Consider the following 23,124-nt stretch of genomic DNA (forward strand, 5'->3'; position numbering starts at 1 on the left):
ACAAGCTTCGACTGCTCAGCATAATCACCTTCAAATACAATACGATCAAAACACTACGTAAACTAGCTTCAACCTTCTTCACACTAAAAGAAGCACGATTGCATTTAATTAATCACAGAAACTATGCAAAAAGACATTGCATTGCGGCCAAATAAACGGGTCCGCTAAGAAAACGATCCAATAATTTGAAGACATAAGTTGAAGTGGCGAAAACTTACAGAATTACATGATAAGATAAGACTTGCCTGTGACGATCGTGCTGGTGACAATTCATCGCCAATTACAAGAAAAACCCAATGCTAATAGTACGTAGTGAAACGAACTCTAGATACCTACCTGCCCATTGATATACTGACATAATTGCATGTATACTAAGTAATCACTAAGTCATTCGTATGCTCATAACTTTCAGTATGGGTCATTAAACGTCCAGTGCTCGGCGAGCAGCCAAAGGGTTGAGTTTGCATGTGTTTTAAACTGACAGCTATAGGAACAAGGCAGCCTTATCGGTGTAACTATTGATCATTATGATTTGTTTCACTTGCCATTATTTCCGTGGAAATTTTAATACTTTTAATTATTTTTTTTTAATATTTTTTTCCACTTTCTGTTATTCTATGTGTAGAAAATAGCTCACTACTACGGATCCCAAATATTCGTCGATTTCAACTATTCGAATATCGAATAGTAAATCAACAGCTATTCGAATATATTCGTTAATTAAAAAAAAAGTAATTACATATGAACTAAACATAAATTACATTATATTTATATATGTAATATATTACAATTAATACATAATTTTAAAAAAATTAAAAAAACAACTATAATACACATAAAATATAAGATAAAAATGTAAAAACTCCTGCTGTTATTTAAGATGCACTGTTTTTTCTTAATTCTTTGATTGCGGTTTCAACGGGAGTATGAACATTAATTAAAATTTTCAAAATATCATTTTCATTCTTAGAAACAGTATTGAAATTATATTCTTTTAGTGATATGTTTACATTTTCGTAAACTTGAATAAATCGTCTTATCATAGTTGCCATTGAATTCCACCTCGTTTTTACATTCAATAATAATTTAAATTTTTTATTTTATTTTCTCATTAAGATTTCTTCTAAAAATATATATTTTTCCGGTGACTTCTTAAATATTCGTATTATTTTTCTAATATTTTGTAAAATTTCGTAGGAATTATTATCGATCGAAAAGTGATTTTCTTCAAACATTTCTGTATTTAATAAATAAAAATCCGTTTTTTCACATGTAGACATTACATCTTTCTCATCATCTTCATTTCCATCACAATTATCCCCATTACATATTTAATTTTCTTCATAATCGTCAGATTCTCCTTCATCACTCTTTTCATATTGATTTTGTGTATTTATTTTATAAAAAAATATATACACGAATAATATTCGAATGGTTGATGAAATATTCGAATAACGAATGGCTGAAAAATCAGACGAATAATTCGAATATTCGATTGGGATCCCTACTAACTACTGTAAACGAGCGTTTAGGCGCAAACACTCTGAATCGTACGCCATGCACGTGCTCGTGGCTTCCACAAAAGAAGGGTGTTTCCTCAGGTCATTGTTAATTCGTACGATTTAATTACTTCGACAAGCTTCGTACATTTCTTCAAATATGGGAATCACCGTTATCGATCACTGTCAAACATATGTATGTCAATTTAATGTTAAAATATCTCCGAAAAAACTTCAGGGGGTGATTTTTGGCCTGGATGCCATAACAAAGATCAGGCATACTAGCGGTTTTTACATGTGCAAAACTATCTAAAAAAAACTTCATATACGTAGATAAAGTACAAAAATAGCACCTGCCGCGTACCTTCGTGTATGTATGACGCTCCTTAATTCTACGTAGTATATTGTAATCCAACGATTGACGAAATCCAATGAAAAATGAGTCGATTCAACCAAATTGATTAAAATATTTAATAATAGAGCAATATAGGGTAGTTGATCGTTTGTAAGACTTAAGGCTTAGTATAAGTATAGCTTTAATTACGCGATATTTAGGTGCTGAGCGAGAGTGAAAAGGTCGCCGCTTGATAAAGTAATAAGCACGGAAAGGTTAATGAAATGTTAAGCAAACAAACAGAGGAGCGAATGTGCGTTATCTAAATTCATTAATATCCCCGTACAAACAACATCAAATTTCGCAAAATCGATTCGACGTAGCGAAAGCAAGCGAATAAACAACATCCATCGTTGAATATATAAATAAATAATTAAAGCGGAATATGTGTATAGTACTCAGCAGGTATGAATGTAAATCAAAGGTAGCACATTTTTTTTAGATTGTTGCACCTATGTACATATAAATAAATATACGCTCTAATAAAACGACCGAGTTAAACAAAGCGTCCGTTGTGACGGTGTAGAATTTGACAGTGGACACACGAGGCGAGTCATTAATAACGTGTCAATTGCAGTTCATCGGTCACGCTTGCCGAAATAAATGATTCATTATTATTTTATCGGTCGAATTTAGAGACAGGAGTTAAATTTGTCGGGCTGGTCAATACGGTGATGATTATATGAACATTCGTGATGGAGCACCAATGTTTGACGAGAAACACACGCGTATTGAATTTCCGAAATACGTGCCAGCACTTCGGTAGACGTATCGGAAAACATGAGAAAATCTCGCGGTTCTAATGAGTAGCCTCGTTTCGGCTTCTCGGATGAACGCTCTTATCTACCTACATATATTATATATGTATGTATGTAAGTACATACATAATTTAGTTTTCGAATTATAATATAATAATAACCTAATTTCCTTTCGTATACTAAAGCTGCGAGAGCGATATGAAAATGTAACGACATATGTATGTACAGAATTTTTCAAAGATTATTTTTATAAGATTAAACGTTTTATATTTTCGTACACTCCCTATTATTCCAGAAGCAAATTGAACTGAGACGTTAATATCAATTAAAGAAATGTTGGAATAAATTTATGTGGTTTACAAAACAGCCTACCTGATAAATTTTACGACCTGTTGCTATCCAATATAGATATGTATGCGTATATATCGCACGATTGAATTACATTTCAACTCGTTCAGCTTAAATCAAGTTAAACTTTAGCATACCCAATTAAACACTAAAATAAACAAGAAACTATAGTTTTCTAATAAAACTATTCCACACAGCGGTCTAGTACTATAAAAAAAGTAAGCAAAGGACGAACAATGACCGGGAGGCCTTGAAAACAAGATTTCCAGCGTTGCAGTTGTGCAGTTTGCTCGGTTGCAGCGTGCCCTTTTACTAAACGATCGTTGCGACTACATTATATTGTAAAACAGTTCTTCAACCCGATATAATATTATAAAATACACGTACAAAATTGATGAGTAGGGGGTATGGTTTGCATTATGATTTACAATTTGACTCGCGATTAATAGTAACAATACTGACGGTTGAATAGTCTACACCCCTGACCCAGATAACAAATACGGGTGTATTATCTAGGTTGAACAAACTATGCGCCAAACGATCGATACCTGCATACATACTTGTACGACATCACAAAAGAATGAAAAACCTACGAAAGTGACGAAAAAATCTCTGGAGGACATTCTAGACGAAACGCGATCTGCGATGCTGAAAGTGAATAAAAAACGCAATATTGAGTAAAAAGTCAATGTTGCGAGAGTTGTTGGACAGGTTCGGCCTTCGACATAATAACACCGGATCAGAACCGAGGCGAACGCAAGTTTTGTATGCATCTCGGCGATGCACTATTTTGCCGAAGGATGTGCAACGATCGATCACCTATCAGTAACACGCACACAAGAACAAATCGACGTATTTGAAACGTGATGGATATATAGCAGAAACAAGTGGCACTCCCTTTCAAATCATTATTGTCAATAATGCTGAATATTCTGATATCCAACCCTTTAATTCATTTTAATGTTTGGTGATTCTTATGCAAAATTCAGCTCCGAAGTTTCACATCCATTCGTCAGTACTGGCAAAATATTGATCGACATTCACCTATAGTAATACGAGCACGACAGCAGAATTTTAAACTTGTATACTAGTATAAATCTAAATGATGTATAAATCGCTGCTTCTGCCGGTTTATTTTCAACAGTAAAACAATCTAGCACGTAACAAGGTAATGCCGATCAAGAAAACCAGTGAACATACATACATATGTTAAACTTGTATTAAATTTTACTAAACCACGATATGCCGCACACGCTCTGATGACAGTCCTTTTATTAATGTTCAATTATAAAAGTGATGTGAAACGTCGTTCTTACTATCAAATATATACATACATATATTTATGCACTTGTATCATTGCAACTTATCTACTTGCGCCAATGAAAACCTATCGATACTTTATAAATAAACGCTGAGGTTATCCTTCTTTATAAAATTAAAGCATAAAAAAATTGTTCGAATCGCAATGAAATTCGTTTTTCATATCCAAAAGTCGGTCACGGCACATCGTAAAAGAAATGCTCAATACAAAACTGCCAGCAATAACCGTAGAACACGAACGATGCCAGTGATGAATATTTCAAAATCACGACATTCAACATCTTTCAGCGGGGAACGAGAACAGAAAAATAATACATACATAAAAGGCGATCTTCAATTAAAACTTTTGAAGCTATGTATTATCAGCCCTCGGGAACACGGAGCAAACTTTTACAACAAAGGAGAACAACTGTACGTATATAGTACGTCAACCCTAAATCAAACCGCAAACAACAAATGCCCGAATGAGTTGTTCTTATTAAACAAAAAAACCCTCTAAGCAAAAACTTGTTCAGAAATCCAACATAAGAATGACGGAAAATTTCAAAAATTGTTATCGAACTAACGATGACACTCTTTGCTTATTCGCAAGTGGCGTGCGGTGATGTCAACATTTGCACAAGAATAATACGGACCGAATCAAAACAAATTGAACAGATAATGAAAAAAATACATCGCATTTAAAAATACCACATTCTCATAATCAAAAGAGAATACGACATTATAAATACGCATTAAAACACAATACTCAGATATAAATATATCATATTAATACTTGGAATCGACTCAAAAATGCATATCCGGTCTTAGTGGCCATCAGATACCGAAATAAAAAAAGGTCGAAGAAAATCTAGACAATTTACTTAGGAGTGTTAGTTGGTCCAATATGTACACGGTATGCGAAGAAATTCGCACGTAGGAGTATATTTAATCACAAAGTCAACGATTAGAAACGTGTAAAACGTTTAAAAACACCTAAGTGCGATCGATACACATATTTTTGAGCGCACAGCGAAAATTTAACATGGTGACGTTGTGTGCTGCGTGGCACGGAATGCATCTGCACAAACATAATGGCATTAGTGGGTGCAATTGCACTCTGGCACGCGTGAAAATGCTAGACACGAATACGCGCTAACAGTCGCAGCAAGCACTCGATGATCGCATTGTGCAACAATATCTTAACTTGAAAACGGCAAATACGCGTGTACATACGTATATGTGGGTGCATACACAAATGCGACAAAAAGGAATACAACAAGGAAGCGAGCAGGTCACCAGAGGGTACACCAAGGACGTTGCACATTTGCACAGGCGACGTACAACAGAGCGGTTGCCGACCTCAAAAGTTTACCTGTTCGATTCTATGTATGTATATTACTCAGGTATATTGGAGGTCATTATTATTATTTGCGATGCGTATTATGTAGGTCTCGTGTTGGTCGAGTGCACTTCTGAGAAGAGGCGGCCTTTTTCTACGAAAATACGGACACACAACTTTCACTGGACGCGCCTCGCTGCGAATACAAAATTGCACAATGTGTTTGCATTCGCAAGTTTCACTCGTTTGCATTCAAGCTAGGACTTTTCGTCTGCATCGGTGAAGAAAACGTACAAGATTACATCTGGCTACATCGAAACCGTTTTGCTTTAAGACGAGTACAAAAGCGATGATAAGAAATGCAAACAAACCAATCCAAACAATATGTACTTAAACATCATACTAAACTGCTTGAGCTTGATATCCAAGACCTAAATCTCAATCAAGTGTAAAAAATAAATAACGACGGAACTATCGAGGTTGCTCTCAATGTAGACTCAAATGCATAATAATAAGATGAAATAATAATAATACTGCAACATTTTAATTTTTGTGGAGTTCATTTTAAGTTTAAGTTAATTGGGTATCATTATGTACGACAAACGTGGTTAATGTAATGGTGAGAGTAAATAAATTTAAATGGCAATGGGCTGGTCAAGTAGCTAGAAGAACGGACGAAGGAAGTGCTCGAATCGTACCCGGGAGAATGTTAAAGGAAGGCCATAAGGGAAATCGGTGGATGAAATCAGAAAAATGAGTGGGTTCCAGTTGCTCAAAACAATTCGGTGACAATTTCGCACACGTCCAAAAAACAAAAATTCTACCCACCGAGAGTCACACATGTAAACTATCAGGCCAACGAGAATTCGAGTGCCAGATATTTCATATTCGCAATTTTCACGGCAACGATTGTAGTGTGCGAGATCGCCATGTGCGATCTCGCACACCACAATCTTTGTTATATTCATACATTTTATATGTATGAATATAACAACTATTGACAGAAAATTGTCATTGGAAAACTAAAATACCCAGTCAAATACCAGGAAAAACTAAAATACCAGAACATTTTAAACACAACTAATTTGGGACTAAAACGCACATGGTTATATACTCAAGATGTTGGAGAGCATATTATTCTGGAGTAGTCAAATGAAGGAATCCGTTTAGAATAATAGATAGAAGAAATAAAGTATTTTTAATGCAGCCCAAGAAGTAAACATTTGGCGATCTAAAATATTATATATATATAACGACGGTAATCTGTGTGTGTGTCCTAACGCTAGCCGAAAATAATGAATGTTCAGGTATATCTGAGTTCGGTGAGCTAACCGATTATGCCATCTTCCAATTTTGAAATTTTCCTTTTTTTACAAACCTCTTTTTTAAACATGAATTGAAATATTTCGTTCTCGCCATATAAAAATACGTAATTATAATAATTTTATTTAGTGAGGTTTTGAACCATTTTTTGTTGTTTTCATATTAAACAATTAAATATATATATTTAATTGAAATTGAAATGAATTTATATTTTAACGATATTTGAAAAATAAAATTAATTCCAGATTGCGGGATCGAACTTACCCCCCCCCCCCCCGCAACCAGAGCAGTATACCCAGACCATTGACTAAATTTCCGATCGAGAAAATTCTTTAAATTACACAATTTAATTGCGATCTACATATGTATATATATGTAATTTAAAATATTCAAGGATGCGAGGACAATGACTGGGGGTTTGTTTATACATAATTGTGGGTATTGGGTTTTGTAAATTAAACATACATTTTTGCTTACGTCACGCGATGTAAAAATACATACTTTTTCATATTATCCGATTTCGACTTCGAGTTTTATAATTTTATTATTATTTTTTATTGCATAATTTAATTGGCATAACCGATTCCCGTTTCAGTTCCGATTCCGATTAATTATTACTATTCACATTGTAACTTTATTTTAAATCATGTATCAATCCGAAAGCACCCGTTGAAACTACAACGGGCATTAAACTAGTTATAATAAAGAATCATATTCTTATTTGAGGTACATTTACATTACATGACAGATTATTTCTCAATTTGAATCAAAATTTTGCCATCTTCGAACAAAAAAACGACCACTACAGACGTTTGGGGAGAAAACTTATTTTATCTCATGTTGCCCATATAGTTATTTGCAAAATCAACAATATGCGAAGTGTTGTTACGATAAATTCATTTTCGGGGAAAGCAGTCGCATACAGCAAATCGATTTGGCTACTGACCAACCAAATTACCTATAAAAAAACTTAAAAATATAATAATGATAAAAATATTCCGAGTACACAATACCGAAAAACACAATCGAGCGCTGATTCCCGTTAATTGTATTCTGATAACGAGTTAGCACCACAGATAATTCAACGAGAAAAACAACATTTGAAATAAAAAAAAATATATATGTACATATGTACACTCTTCGCACGACAACAGCGGCGTCGTCCATCTGAAATATTTTCATTCGACACATCCATCCACACACGTTCAATTAAGGTGAATGCATTTTAGATGGAGCACACATTCGAGGCGCGTGATTCATTCCATCCACTTATCTACGACACACAGCGACGGTAGATTCAATTTGAATCCGACGATAAGGAAAGTGCGAACATTTTAGCACGAGGCAAGGTCGACAGAGGTAAAGCTGTGCGAATATTACGAGTGTACCTATACCGAATTGTGCAACGTTATCGAGAAGCCTAATAATAAACGCGCATAACACGACTTGCGTCACGTAACGCGCTCTCCGCGTGGTGCAACGCACCAAAACGTCCGATCGATCTATCCGACGAGGATTTGGAAAAAATTCGATGCAGAATCAAGTTTGGTCGACCTCTCTAGAATGCGTCTCCTTCCCAACAGCTGACTTGCAGGTGTGCCAGTTACGCTACGTGCTCACCGTAGTATGAAGGAAAAAAAAGCATTTACAAAAACAAAACCAAATTACCCTTTAAAAATTTCAAAAAATTAAATCCAACTTCAATTCGACGAGAATGCGGGAGCAAATCTTCGAGGGACTCGGCGAGCTCGAGAGCAAATTCGAGCAATATAGTAGTACATATACGATTCGGTAACGTTAAGTTAGCGTAGGTGAGGTCAAAGCTTGGCTAAATCTCTCTAGAAACAGTAAATGACCAATTTTCAACCTCACATACAAGGTATTTATTATACATATTTATTTATAAGAACTTGGATGCATGCACGATTGCGGATATTAGCGATATTCTGGTGTTAAAAAGGAAATGTCTTCGTAGTGTATAATTTATTGCCGGGTCGATGATACGCATAATTCACATTGTTTTTAAATTTCGTGAAGAAACGTTTTGATTGGTGTATTTAGCGTTTAATGTCTTGTGGATATTGAACGCCACGATCTTGAATGTTGCGTATAAAAACACAACGTAGGTATGCAAAAGTGCAGAATACATAATGTACATATATATGTAAGTTGAAAAAAAAAGATCAAGATTGCAGTTAATAAGCGAACGCACGGACAAAGGAATTGCTCGATCGGTAGTCAATATGAATTGAAGAGATATCGAGTTAAATGACCCAAAAAAATAAGTCGATGATTCACTTTCTCACAGTATGATTCAATAATATGATTTTTCCACCATAACAACGATCACAACTATTTAAAATGTGTACAAATAAATCAACAGCTGATCAAAACAGATCCGTCTTCAAGGACAATTATCTTTTTCTTATAAGAATCCGTCGATAATACGATATGTATGACTACAGCCCAGAAGACTACATTGATAATATGCATAGGACATACGCGAAAGTTGGAAAAGAATTGAACGAATTATTCACCGAAATCAATTAATTATAATAAATAGATTCTTCCAAGAAAGCCTTTTATAAATCTATATTTCCGGTATGCAATAATGCAAGCATGTGGAAATTGTGCATTAAATTCAATGCACACAAAAGTATGACTGTGATATCGGTATAAGGAAGAGATGTTAGGAATTAGTGAGATTGAAATGGAAGTGCTCAAGTGGCAGAGGAAGTGCTCAAATAGTACCCAAAAGAAAGGGTAAAAGTATGAAGGCTACAAGGAGCGTATTCAAGCAAGGCAGTGCCTAAGCTGGCAAAACGAAGAAGGATTAATATCAAAATAATCGTAATTGTAAAAATTATAAATATTTCGATTTAATTTTATTATAAAAATTTGTCATTCTAAAATGGACTTTGCGATATTCGATTGACCAAATTGACAAAGAACTTGATTTTGAGAGTCGGGTACATAGCCGCAGTCTTTTGCATCGATTCGACAAATGATTGTGTATCCATCTGTATATTTGATTAAGACTAGTATTATTAAGCCTGCTTTAAAGGTCAAGTCGACGGATAAAGCCCTCAACATAAGGCCACCACCCCAACGCTGAAGTTCCTGGGTTTGTACGGCTGGGGACGTTAATATAAGAAAATTTCGACGTTTCTTTAATGTAAGTATGTATGTCATGGTTGGCGAACATACAAGCTGGTTACTAAGCCCTCAACGTGAGGCCACTCCCCCCGCAAACGAATACAATCTGAGGGACCCTTTCGTCGGAGAACGAGACGGTTGTCCAGCAATATTGCACCAGAACAACCGCAGCATCACTACTCTATGTACAAGAACAGGTATGTGTTTTATTTGACGAAGTCTCATCGTGTAAAAATACTCTGTTACCAATCCGTACGTAAGTATTGCTAACAGAGCGATTGTGAATACCGGCGGAATCAAAAGTTTTAAATGGTTCGGTGACTATTTCGCACATGGCGATCTCGCACACCGAGACGAAACACCGACGCGTACTATCACACTTACGAGAATCCCTGTGCCAGATATACAATTTACGTGCATTTGTACATACAGTTCTTACAGATAAGACTAGTGATTCTGCGACGAGACGTACCGGGACTTTTTTCCCGGGAATTCCTGACTTTTTGGCTGTATCGAGTCCCGGGACTTTTAACAAAAAAAATATGTTTAAAAGTGAATTTGGTATTGAACTTCATTAAAAAATAGTTGACTGACTTGAATATGAGCCATATTTAAAACGAATCGAATATTAGCGCATTAAAAACTATTTCTTAATAAGTACATACTCAAATGTATTGAAAAATACGCGTTTATAATTAAATTTTATTGATGAGCAAACAAGTCTCGAGACCCGGCAAGCCCCGGGACTCTGAAATTACCATTTATCGAGTAAAAGCCAATACTTCAGAATAACTAGATAAGACTTCATCAACTAACAGATCTGTACATACGTACTAGTATAAAATAAACAACTAGGAACTTTATTAGTACATATAGGAAATACATACAGAGCGACAGTAAGGGCGAAAACAAACAGCGATGAATGCGGCACATGGTTTTTTTTTAGATAGTTTTAAACATGCGAAAAAAATGTGGAATGCTTTGCACATATTCATGGATCGCCCGGCACACGCCGTCCCAAAATTACCCCCCCTGGCGTTTTTTCGGTAAAATTGTATCCCTCGCTTGACAGTGATCGATAACGGCGTATCCCATATTTGAAGAAATGTAGGAGACTCCCCCACAGCGGGGAGCCAAGCACACGACGTGCCATTCTTCCCTGTGTGAGGCTGCAGCTCTACGGCCCATTGGATCTATAGTGAACATCTTTTCGTTTTGTACCATATTTTTAGGACGGGCGGCGTTTTGAACTTGGCCCGAGGACGGCAAAGACATCACCGACTGCCACAAATGACACGGATAAGGGAAACAAATGTAATGTAGTGTGCACCGTAATGTCCTTCGAAAGTTTGCACCGTGTGATAATTGTGCAATGTAACATATTCGACCTTCGATCGGGAGCACTGCAATTAGACGGCAGTTCGCACAATTGGAGCCGTAATTTGGAAAACGATTACTTAGCGACGAGGCGCAGTCCGCGATCGACACACGGTGCAACATTGCAACGAGAGTCAGACTAATAATAAAGTGGAGCGAGTGCATAGACGGGAACGCGCGATGGTCGCACGTGGGCGGCCAGGAGCGGCGAGTGACAGGAGCGAGGTGAACGTCTACGTCTACGTCTCCACCTTCACCTCCATCTCCAGCATCCATCCACCTGTCCACGTCGTCGACAGGAAGTCCATTTGGGGCGCCAAGCATAGCGTCGCCCCCAAATCCGAAAGAATCCTTTGTGTTGAGCGGCGCGCGCAGCCCGGGCCGCAACAAAGGACGTCGCCGGGGGCGCACGCGGCTCGCGGCACGCCACTGGCACGCCTCAACACTGAGCACTCGACACTGGAAAGTCGACAATCGACAGTAGACACACAAAGACTCGTCTCACTCACCTATTTTTCTCCAGCTCGTTGTGGGTCGTCCTGAAACGGCGACAAACGTCAGTTGTACAAAATGCATCGAGAAGGAGCAAATAAGAATAGGAATAGGAATAGTAGTTAGTAAGTAGTTCACCTGCTGCCGAGAGACTTTTTGTTCTTGTTCCTCTTGAAGTTGTTGTCGGGCAACGTCAGCGCTAAGGGCAGAGCCAGAGCCAGAGGCAGAGGCAGAGGCAGCGAAGAGGCGTAGCCGTGGTCGGCGTCGGAGGCGCACCTCGACGGCAGGGAGAAGGAGAGGGACGGGGGGCGACAGGGGCGGCAGGGCGGCCTCTCCCCGTCCAGCTTTTCGATGTACTCGGCGGCCCGCAGGAGCGTATTTATGTTCATCATGTTTGCGCGACGCGACTCTCGACCGAGACGACCGACGTGGCCCGCCGTCGGCCGACCACTGCCGCTGCCGCTGCCACCGCTCCTTCTCTCGCCGCGCGCCACCACCGACTCTACCCCCACCGCGCGCGCCCTCCCCCCCCCTCCCCTCCCCTCCCCCGCGCCTCACGTGACGGCCACGCTCGCCACTCGCCACCAAAACAAACGCACACGCGCGCACTCTCCGTACATGTAGATTTGCACGGGCGCACTCACACACCCGCACACCCGCACTATCGCCGGTGCGAGCGTTGCGCTCCTCGATCGTCCCACTGCTCCAGCTGAAACTTCTTTTCGAAACTAGCTCTTTCTGTCGCCCGCTCGCTCCCCGCTGAAAATTTTGTCACAATGTTAAAGTTAATTCTACGCCGAATAAATCAATATATTAGAAAATATTATATGCTCACCTAATATTTTGAAGTCATAAAAAATTCATTAATTTGTTTAGAAAATACGATTTCATTTATTTCGTCGTCGCTGTTTCCCAACGTGGGGCGGGCGGTCAATTTGAATGTTTTGAGGCCAATGAAAAAATCAAACATATTTTTTGACGAAATTTGAAAAAAAATCTATTCATTCTGAACGAAATACTAGCATTTCTTCTCATAGCTAAATCTGAAAAAAATCATATTATAGGCAGGGCCGCCGAGAGGAATCCCGGCCACTGGAAAATTAATTTCATACATTATCAGTGATGGCGAACCTATTATGACTCGCGGATCAGCCACTGACCCAAGAAGGTTTTTGAATGACGCGTGAAAATTAAAAAAATCACTAATAACGTTGAAAGGGAAGTGTACTGGTCTTGACATTTTAAAGAATTTAATCATACATTTAAAGAAATGGTTATCAACTTACAGAAAATTGTTTCTGTAACAACGGTGCTCCCAATATAGTGGGTAAACCCAATATATTGGTTTTATTCAGCAGCTCAAGCAAACTATTAGACATTCTCTGATTGAATTTCATTGTATAATACATCAACAAGTTCTATGTGCAAAGCAAGGTTTAAAAACATTTTCCGATGTAATGCCAGTTGTAATAAAAGTCATCAACTTCATAAATGCAAGAGGTCTTGACCTTCATTTTTTGCTATTTACTTGTAAAATTATAGTAAAATAAAAAGAAAACGTAAAACTTTTTAGAGGATCAACTGTTTAACTTTTCTGTTAAGAAATCTTTGGATTTCCAAATTTACTAGTAATCTTTATACCCCCCTTTCAAATGACTTCACTGACTTTAGTGACCCACGGACTGGTTCTAAAAAAAATAATTAACGAAATTTGACCCTATTTCTAAAAAAGGTTGGCCATCCCTGACAAACCAAAAACAAAACTTTGATATATTTTTAATACGCGAAAAATTTATCAGAACTATTAGAAAAATACATATATGTTAAATGCTATTTTTTGAAATATTCGAATAAGAAAGTATGATGTAACAGGTACGATTTCACAGACACAAATAATGCGTGGATCGAAAAATAATGAAAATTTAGCATCAAAGAAATATATATATTTTTATGTAGAATAATATAAAATATCAATATCGATCAGTCGAATGTCCCAACAAGGGGCCCTTCAAGTAATTTAACCCCAGTTTACTGGAACTTTAGCCCCAGATTATAGGGGAAGATTTGCTACAACCGGTTAGTGTGTTCAGTGTGTTTTCGCCAAGCCTGACGAAATGAGGGCACCAGCCAATGCTTACATACATATAACCAGGGCCCAGCTCCCAAAAAAGCCCAAAATTCAAATAATGGCGAATTTTTATGCAATTACTAATAATTAATAAGAAAAAAAAACAACTTGCACTAATTGAAAACGTCAATAAAATTGTCTTATGTATGTATGTGTAATGAAAAATAAAACTTAGTGGGTCCACAGTTACAATATTACACCAGGGCCTGTATTTTCTCTTGGCAACTCTGCTGTTAGTAATGCAATAGAATAGACAAGATATGTAGAAGTAAGAATAATGTAGAAACGTAACTTGAAAAGTTAAGAACAAGAAAATTCCCAACACAGATGGATGAATCAACTACATATGTACATATATTTATATAAGAAACAGTGAAGCTGTATTGATGGCTCATGCAAAATTATCATAAAAGTTCCGGAATAAGTGAGAAAAAAATGCCACTGAGCAATAATACAATATATCTAATCTATAATTTGGAAAGAGACTTTGTATGTATGTAAATATGTAAATATCCTTGGTCGTCGTCGTCTTCGTCGTCCGTAGATCGGTGACGTCATCGAACACGTGATTCGATTTTTTTTTTTCGATCCATGGGCGCCGATTTGTTTTTTTCGTTTCAATGGATTCACCCCCGCGGGGGCGCAAGGCGAGTAGCTTCATGGGGCCCCGCCAGGGGCGCCACAAGGGGCGCAGCCCCGAAGGGGGCCCGGGGGGCGCAGCCCCGTGGGGCCCCAGCCTCATGGGGCGCAGCCCCATGGGGCTCAAAAGGGGGCGCCACAAGGGGCGCAGCCCCGTGGGGCCCCGAAGGGGGCCCGGGAGGCCCAGCCTCATGGGGCGCAGCCCCATGGGGCTCAAAAGGGGGCGCCACAAGGGGCACAGCCCCGTGGGGCCCCAGCCTCATGGGGCGCAGCCCCATGGGGCTCAAAAGGGGGCGCCAACAGGGGCACAGCCCCGTGGGGCCCCGAAGGGGGCCCGGGGGGCCGAGCCTCATGGGGCGCAGCCCCATGGGGCTCAAAAGGGGGCGCCACAAGGGGCGCAGCCCCGTGGGGCCCCGAAGGGGGCCCGGGGGGCCCAGCCTCATGGGGCGCAGCCCCATGAGGCTCAAAAGGGGGCGCCACAAGGGGCGCAGCCCCGTGGGGCCCCGAAGGGGGCCCGGGGGGCCCAGCCTCATGGGGCGCAGCCCCATGGGGCTCAAAAGGGGGCGCCACAAGGGGCGCAGCCCCGTGGGGCCCCGAAGGGGCCCCGGGGGGCCCAGCCTCATGGGGCGCAGCCCCATGGGGCTCAAAAGGGGGTGCCACAAGGGGCGCAGCCCCGTGAAGCCCCGAAGGGGGCGCGGGGGGCCCAGCCTCATGGGGCGCAGCCCCATGGGGCTCAAAAGGGGGCGCCACAAGGGGCGCAGCCCCGTGGGGCCCAGCCTCATGGGGCGCAGCCCCATGAGGCTCAAAAGGGGGCGCCACAAGGGGCGCAGCCCCGTGGGGCCCCGAAGGGGGCCCAGGGGGCCCAGCCTCATGGGGCGCAGCCCCATGGGGCTCAAAAGGGGGCGCCACAAGGGGCGCAGCCCCGTGGGGCCCCGAAAGGGGCCCGGGGGGCCCAGCCTCATGGGGCGCAGCCCCATGGGGCTCAAAAGGGGGCGCCACAAGGGGCGCAGCCCCGTGGGGCCCCGAAGGGGGCCCGGGGGGCCCAGCCTCATGGGGCGCAGCCCCATGGGGCTCAAAAGGGGGCGCCACAAGGGGCGCAGCCCCGTGGGGCCCCGAAGGGGGCCCGGGGGGCCCAGCCTCATGGGGCGCAGCCCCATGGGGCTCAAAAGGGGGCGCCACAAGGGGCGCAGCCCCGTGGGGCCCCGAAGGGGGCCCGGGGGGCCCAGCCTCATGGGGCGCAGCCCCATGGGGCTCAAAAGGGGGCGCCACAAGGGGCGCAGCCCCGTGGGGCCCCGAAGGGGGCCCGGGGGGCCCAGCCTCATGGGGCGCAAGCCCTAATAGGCATTAACTAAGGGGGGCGAAGCCCTAGACGGCAATTAATCATGGAGGCGCGGAGGGGCGAAGCCCTAAAAGGCAACTGATCATGGGGGCGAAGCCTTAGACGGCATTTAATCATGGGGGCGCGGAGGGGCGAAGCCCTAAAAGGCATTAACTAAGGGGGGCGAAGCCCTAAACGGCAATTTATCTTGGGGGCGCGGGGGGCGAAGCCCTAAAAGGCATTAACTAAGGGGGGCGAAGCCCTAGACGGCATTTAATCATGGGGGTGCGGAGGGGCGAAGCCCTAAAAGGCATTAACTAAGGGGGGCGAAGCCCTAAACGGCAATTGCTCATGGGGCGTGGAGGGGCGAAGCCCTAGAAGGCAAAGGCTCAGGGGGGCGCCGAGGGCGAAGCCCTAGAAGGCAAAAAAAAATTTTGATTTTTTTTTTTGATTTTTTAAAAAAAATTTTTTTAATTTTTTTTTAATTTTTTTTTTATTTTTTTTTTAATTTTTTTTTTTGATTTTTTTTTTTATTTTTTTTTTATTTTTTTTTTATTTTTTTTTTTAATTTTTAAATTTTTTTTTAATTTTTTTTTTTTTTTAATTAAATTAGCTTAGTCATGTTTAAGCGGTTTATATTATAAACACTGAGCGAAGCCGGGTAATACAGCTAGTAATATATAATTTCGAAAGAGACTTTGTAAGTTTGTATCTTTGGTTGGGAACTTCATAAAAAAAACGAAGTTTCTATGACCACAATTGGTTGAATATTATATTTTTTTCGATTCAAATAAATTTAATAAAAAAACAAATTAATATTTACTATTAGATTCGCCATGTTTAAGCTGTTTATATTACAAATATTGAGCGAAGCCGGATAAAAAAACTAGTAATAAATAAAATAGCTAAGGATGTAGAAACACAACTTATCAAAGAGTTGAGAACAGGAAAATTCTCAATACAGATGAATGAATCAACTTGAATGATTGAAGATTCATTGATGACTTATGCAAGATACATATACTGACATAAAAACTCTTTGCAGCAAACATCAAGCACAAGGATCACACTAGTTTGTATATTATTTTGTTATTGAGTTGGTCATATGCATATGTTACAATCCAAGTTTTCACTCCGATTCGTTCTTGAACATAATAATTTGTTCATATACGAACTATTCGTTTTAAAGCTATGTATTTTCAAATAGACTCACAATGTTATGGGATACTTTTGGCTATCAAAACGCCAAGTATTTAAAAGGGAAATCCTATGGAAACTGCATTACAACGTCGTTATAAATCCCATTTCCGCTAATATTAAAAATATTGCAACTCAGGGTAAGCATACATATGTATGTACATACATAGAGGATAGAATATACGATTAAAAATACTTATGGCTAATATTTTGTGCATGAATAAACTAGTTCGTTTGTCAATTTGTTCTGTTGAGTGCACTAAAACTGAGCAAATTAGTTAGAGAATGAAAAAAATATTATGTTGATGAACAAACGAAATGTACATTTGGACTATAACATATACACATATGTGTAAATATATTTTATTTGGTTAAATTTTAACTTTTCTTTGCACTTTTGCGATTAATGTATGTGATTGTAAAAATTCAAAATCGTAATGAAATAAATTATAATTTTATTGAATCTATACAGTTAAAATGAATCACATTTCAGAAAGAAGTTTCATATCTAACACTGTTAAACCATGATGTAAAATTTTCTGAATTATCATCAACAAATGAATTCTAGCATAAATTTTTGGAATCAAATGATCTCTCGGTTTCTAAAACAAATAAAATGGATTTCTATTGAATTAAAATTTAAAAAAATAAAAATTATCTTAATACGAGCGTATATACTCTTACCAGTAACACCCGTACTTTTCTATAATACATGCTGAATCTTACAACAAATGAACTTAAAAATGAACACAATTGATGAGGCAATATAGTACATCTGTTGGGTTTAATATCGATGCATTTTCGTAACATTGAATTATACGTGAAAATATAATTAAACAGCATGAACCATTCGTCCTACGAATAAAGAAAAAAAATGACCTTCATGGCAAAAATTTGTATTTGAAACATAAATATATAATAAATGTAAATACCTCATCGTCTAATAGCTCAAAATCTACATCTTTGATATCAGGGAGTTCAGGATAAACACCCTTGGTTATATTTTCTCTAAATGTGTTTATTATGCTGGAAAGTCTTGCACAGTTATATAAAATAAACGAAGCTCCTGTTAAAAGGAAAAGCAATTTAATTGTGCAATGGAAAATGAATGTAATTTAAGTAGCATAAATATTGGGGGTATAGAAAAATAGCTATATTAGCTAAGTTCACTTTTCTTAGTTTTAATAGTATAGCATATTGGTTGTCATTTCACCAAAATCAAATTGCATCATTGGTAAAATTGGGTTCACAAATTATCTCTACCCAGTATATAAATAAATACCTTTACTGCAACCAGATCCATCATTAGACATTCCTATTAAAACCGAATGGGTAGGTTTTATTTGTAACAAATCAAACTTGGCTGAAGCTTCCCCTAGTGTAGTCAAAGATTCATTCCAAATTTCTTCATCCGTTATGTAAATTCTACATTTATGTTGAGCCTTTAGTTTCATGTCTAGGGTTCTTTTCCTAAGCATAATGTACAGAATGAATAATAATTAATTATTAATTAATTTCAAGCGAATATTTCACAAAACACAAATTTCAATACTGACTCTAAATACTGTTCAGTGGTGACTACACATTCTTTAATACCACTTTTCTCGTTGAGGACCGGAGCGCAAACAACTTGTATTGCTTCTTGAGTTTTATGAGATTTTGTTGTAAAATGTATATTTAGCACATCTTTATCATCAGTAACAGATGATATACTATATCCAGCTAAAACGGCAAGTTTTTCAGAAACTTTTCCAATCAATTCCAATCTGAAATGTGTGATGTCGCTACTGACACCATCATCTACAGAAAATCTAACCTTATGTTGATGCTCACTGCAACTTAGTTCCGTATCAAATTTCATATCTACGAGACACGCTCTCATACATGAAATTCTGTCTAAGAATATGTGTAATCTATCGCCAACAACCACACACTTTTTGATATTGAGGGGCCATTTGCGACTATTTTCCATGATTCTTTTACATCCATCTTCCAACAAAACTGAATCCACACTTTGAGATGTAATATTGAAAATGGTACAATCTAGCGAACATTCAATGTCGGGCGGCCAAACCACGTGTTTCAACCAAGCGTTGATTTTCCACGGAAAACTGAATTCACCATGTCGTTCGAATTTGTCGTTATGACGCTTTATCAAGGCACCATTATGAACTGCATTTTCTTTATTCGTTAAATAACTATAAAGTTTGTTGACAAACCCGTCCACCGCGGCCATGCCGTCGGCAATACTGTCAAGCCGATGGAATCAAATGCGACCGAAATCCGAGCATATCCCACAGAGTAAAATTTCATTATTCTCCGACAAATTGTGATAGAAAACAACAACCGTGGGCCACACTTACTAGGTCTTTGACTGTTTAAATTCTATTAAAATATATGAATCAATGCGCTGGTGGATCCAAGGAGGGTGGGCATGGGGCTAAGGTAAACGGACTACTAGTCATATGTGAACCAGTCACAGGACAACCGGTCGCTCTAGATCAGTCACACGTGATCACCCGTCACATTAAAACTGGTCACACCCTAAAACTGGTCACACCCTAAAATCGGTCACGAGAAAACTGGTTGACGTGTTACAGTTACAACGCGGTGTGGACGTCGCGAACCGAGCTATCGCAACCGCAAGACATAACATCAGACTGCAACTCGGAGGGTTCGTTCATGTAGCGGTATTCTGACGAAAACAAAGGGTTCGGTGCGAGTTCCCCAGATTTGGTGAGGACGTTGTTTGTGTTGCATGGGGGTAATTGCATATAGGTTTGCGGTGATCGCTCTTTGGTAGTGAAATATCGCATTAGCTCTGTAAGTACACCCCGTTAGCGAATTCACGCCAGTTTTGGTGAGAAAGTTTTTTTGTATTACGGATAGATTTGCGGTAACTGACAAACTGAACGAACTTCTGCAACGAGCTGTTGCAGTAACTTGGTGTGTACACCCTGTTACTGTAACCTAATAGCTACGTTTACACTACCGATATATACACCCGATCCACCCGATATTTACCAATTTTTCCATATCAACGGTTATGGTTATTAATGGGCTCGGGTGTGATTGCAAAGTTACTGCACTTGGTGTGTACACGACCTTATACTATCAACATGGATCGTGATTTATATATCGCGGATTTCAAATCAGCCCGGACACACTATTGATTATCACGATACTAACCTATTACATTTCGAAACGTGTGATTTATTCACGTTTATTCACTCAGTCCGCCGTTGGTATTCTTTTTGAGTGGAAGTCAATATGAATTATTAATAGAGACATGGAGTAACACCACATTTTTATGATTGCGTATCAAAATATAGAGTTCTAATATTTGGAATTGTGTAAATGCAGAATATTCAAATTTTCTGCCACTTACCTACTTACCAAAAATATTTTGAAAACCTACCTATTTGGGCATCGTCGTTCGAAGATATTTATTTATTTATTTACATATATACCAGGAAGGCCTTACAGGTAAATCCCAATGCGCCTTCCTGGCCAATTACAAATAAAAATGCAGCATTTTTATTACAAGTCGTTGAATTGCGAGACACTGAAAAACTCGCAAATTAACGAGACATCTATGAATTGTACATACATTTTATTGTACATCAATCAAACTTCAAATAGTGGTGACATAGTAGGTAGGAAGGATTTTTAGCCAATTTTTTTTTCCGGGAACCGTTTCAACAATGAAATCAGAGAAAATTGGTAAACTCTGATAGGAAACGATCAACCTGGAGCACAAATCCAGGTCTGACCAACAGCATACTCTGAAAAATTAATTTTCATTCAAGGATTGAACCCGGCACCTTCTTGACGCTAAGCAGAAGCTTAACGACCGAGCTATGCTGCTGGCTTAACATCATTTGAAATGACGAGATATGGCCGCGAATGATGAAGTTTGGAGTGGCCGCGTGTTGAAGAGCCGAGTTGTCAACGTGACAGTCGGTTGGCAGGTGGCAGCTGTCATTGTGGGCGCAGGTGCGTCGCGTGTCGCGTGTCGTGCGTCGTGCTCCGTACGTCGCGCGTCGCGTGGCGGTTCACTGAGTGACATTTGTCATGTCTCGTGGCAACTGTTCGGCTTTTTTGTTCGCCTGCTGCGTGGCTCTGCTTCTGGTCGGGGGCGCGCGGGCTGCGCACCTGTTGGAGGGCATCTACTGCGGAACTCAAGACTGTTACGATGTGCTCAACGTCACCAGAGAGACTCCCAAGGCGGAAGTGGCGCGTAACTACAGACAACTCGCCAGAAAATTTCATCCCGACTCTCACCGCACTGAAGAAGCCAAGAAGGTGGCCGAAGAACATTTCAAACTCATAGCCACCGCTTACGAAATCCTGAAGGACGATGAGGCCCGTAACGATTACAATTACATGTTGGACAACCCTCAAGAGTACTACGCTCATTACTATAGGTACTACAGGCGGAGGGTGGCACCCAAAGTCGACGTCAGATTAGTAATAGCCGTTGCAGTATCCATCATATCAGCTATTCAATACTACAGCGGCCGTCAACGCTATGAAATGGCTATCGACTATTTTGCCACCGTACCCAAATATAGGAATCGCGCCCTCGAAATGGCCAAAGCCGAAATAGAAGAAATTCAAACTAAAAAAAAAGATAAAAAAGAAAGACTGAGTAAAACGGAACAGAAAGAAAAATTGGAAAAATTAATACGAAAAGTCATCGTGGAGAAAATGGACATCAAGGGATCGTATGCAAAGCCCGAGATCACCGACATTCTCTGGATACAACTGATTATTCTCCCGTATACAATTATAGTTTATATATTTTGGTACATTAAGTGGATTTGGAATTTCACTATATTGAAAAAGCCGTATGGAGATGAAGAAAAACTTCATCTGATTCGAAAGCATCTTAAGATGGGAGTTCACCAGTTTAAAGGAATCGATGAAGAAACGAAACAAGAGTATCTCGAGGACGAGTTATGGATTACAGACAATTTCCTGAGATGGAAAGAATTAGCCGAAGAAGAAGAAAAGAAAAAATTAGCAGAAAATACCAAATATAAACAATACAGAAGATACATGAAAAATCACGGTGTCGGAAGAATGACATTTGACGATTAGTGATATTCTTAATATTGCTAAAGCAATAAGACTGCTACATTTCATTCATTTCTACGGTTCCACGACATAAGGTGCAATGATATAAGATCCAACGACAAAGTTATCACGAAAGAAGATCCACCCGATAGAATGTCCACCTGATAAGTGATCCAGACGATAAAAAACCCAGATGATAAAACGTCCGACCGAATATCGTCCAACCGGTTAAAGGTCCAGCCACAAAATGTCCGATAACATAATATAAAAAAAGTAATAACGGTTGATAAAACACTCCATATTTAAATCGGATATAGAGTCAATTTGACTCGATATTCGATTGATTACTCGATTGAATATTCGGTGAGTGAATCGAATTTGGAATCAAGTGTGGTCAACCGGGTTTAAATTGTTTTAATTATTTTCCGAATATAATAATAATGTTAAATTAAATGCTCCGTGATCGTATCGGATATCGAGTCAGGTGTCATCAATCAGATTCTAATTGTTTAAATTACTTTCCGATTACAAAAAATAATTATGCTTAATTAAATAGTCTGTGACATCTGACTCCGAATTCGATTCACTCACCGAGCATTCAATCGAATATTGGGAAATAATTAGAACATTTTGAATCCGGTTGGCAGCACCTGACTGATTCAATGTCCGATTCAATCACGAAGTATTTAACTAAGAATAATAATTTTTTGTAATGGGAAAGTAATTTAAACAATTAGAATCTGATTTGACGACACCTGACTCGATATCCGATACA

General features: G+C 39.5%; 3 protein-coding genes across 3 annotated transcripts in view; 1 reads left to right on the forward strand and 2 right to left on the reverse strand.

Moving 5' to 3' along the window:
• LOC143912361 (uncharacterized) overlaps window positions 1-13,502 on the reverse strand; it is a 182,405-nt gene extending 168,903 nt beyond the window's left edge. Inside the window, exons 1-5 of the mRNA XM_077431643.1 lie at window positions 13,473-13,502; window positions 13,275-13,406; window positions 12,645-12,747; window positions 12,127-12,541; window positions 12,006-12,035 (exon numbers count right to left, since the gene is read on the reverse strand). Of these exons, the coding sequence (XP_077287769.1) occupies window positions 12,006-12,035; window positions 12,127-12,541; window positions 12,645-12,747; window positions 13,275-13,406; window positions 13,473-13,502 (710 nt within the window). The remainder of the gene's footprint in view (window positions 1-12,005; window positions 12,036-12,126; window positions 12,542-12,644; window positions 12,748-13,274; window positions 13,407-13,472) is intronic.
• A 3,318-nt stretch (window positions 13,503-16,820) lies between these two features.
• LOC143911464 (DALR anticodon-binding domain-containing protein 3) lies at window positions 16,821-19,544 on the reverse strand. The gene is made up of 5 exons (XM_077430336.1): window positions 18,827-19,544; window positions 18,553-18,740; window positions 18,203-18,336; window positions 17,955-18,125; window positions 16,821-17,872 (listed from the first exon to the last, which is right to left on the reverse strand). Exons 1-5 carry the CDS (start codon window positions 19,504-19,506, stop codon window positions 17,753-17,755), a joined length of 1,293 nt encoding a protein of 430 aa, XP_077286462.1. The 5' UTR covers window positions 19,507-19,544; the 3' UTR covers window positions 16,821-17,752.
• Window positions 19,545-21,195: 1,651 nt separating this feature from the next.
• LOC143912193 (dnaJ homolog subfamily C member 25 homolog) lies at window positions 21,196-22,399 on the forward strand. The gene has a single exon (XM_077431439.1). The coding sequence runs from the start codon at window positions 21,345-21,347 to the stop codon at window positions 22,371-22,373; it is 1,029 nt and encodes a 342-aa protein (XP_077287565.1). The 5' UTR covers window positions 21,196-21,344; the 3' UTR covers window positions 22,374-22,399.
• Window positions 22,400-23,124: the final 725 nt, after the last annotated feature.

Source organism: Arctopsyche grandis, chromosome 5, assembly GCF_051622035.1.
Source record: "Arctopsyche grandis isolate Sample6627 chromosome 5, ASM5162203v2, whole genome shotgun sequence".
NCBI classification, from domain to species: Eukaryota; Metazoa; Arthropoda; class Insecta; order Trichoptera; family Hydropsychidae; genus Arctopsyche; species Arctopsyche grandis.

Excerpts from the sequence above, each read along its gene's own strand:
- LOC143912193 (XM_077431439.1), top strand. The coding sequence starts at position 21,345 with ATGTCTCGTGGCAACTGTTCGGCTTTTTTGTTCGCCTGCTGCGTGGCT.
- LOC143911464 (XM_077430336.1), bottom strand. The coding sequence starts at position 19,506 with ATGGCCGCGGTGGACGGGTTTGTCAACAAACTTTATAGTTATTTAACG. Across the intron at positions 18,741-18,826 it reads ACCACTGAACAGTATTTAGA|GAAAAGAACCCTAGACATGA; the intron begins GTCAGTATTGAA and ends CATTATGCTTAG. Across the intron at positions 18,337-18,552 it reads TGGATCTGGTTGCAGTAAAG|GAGCTTCGTTTATTTTATAT; the intron begins GTATTTATTTAT and ends TCCTTTTAACAG.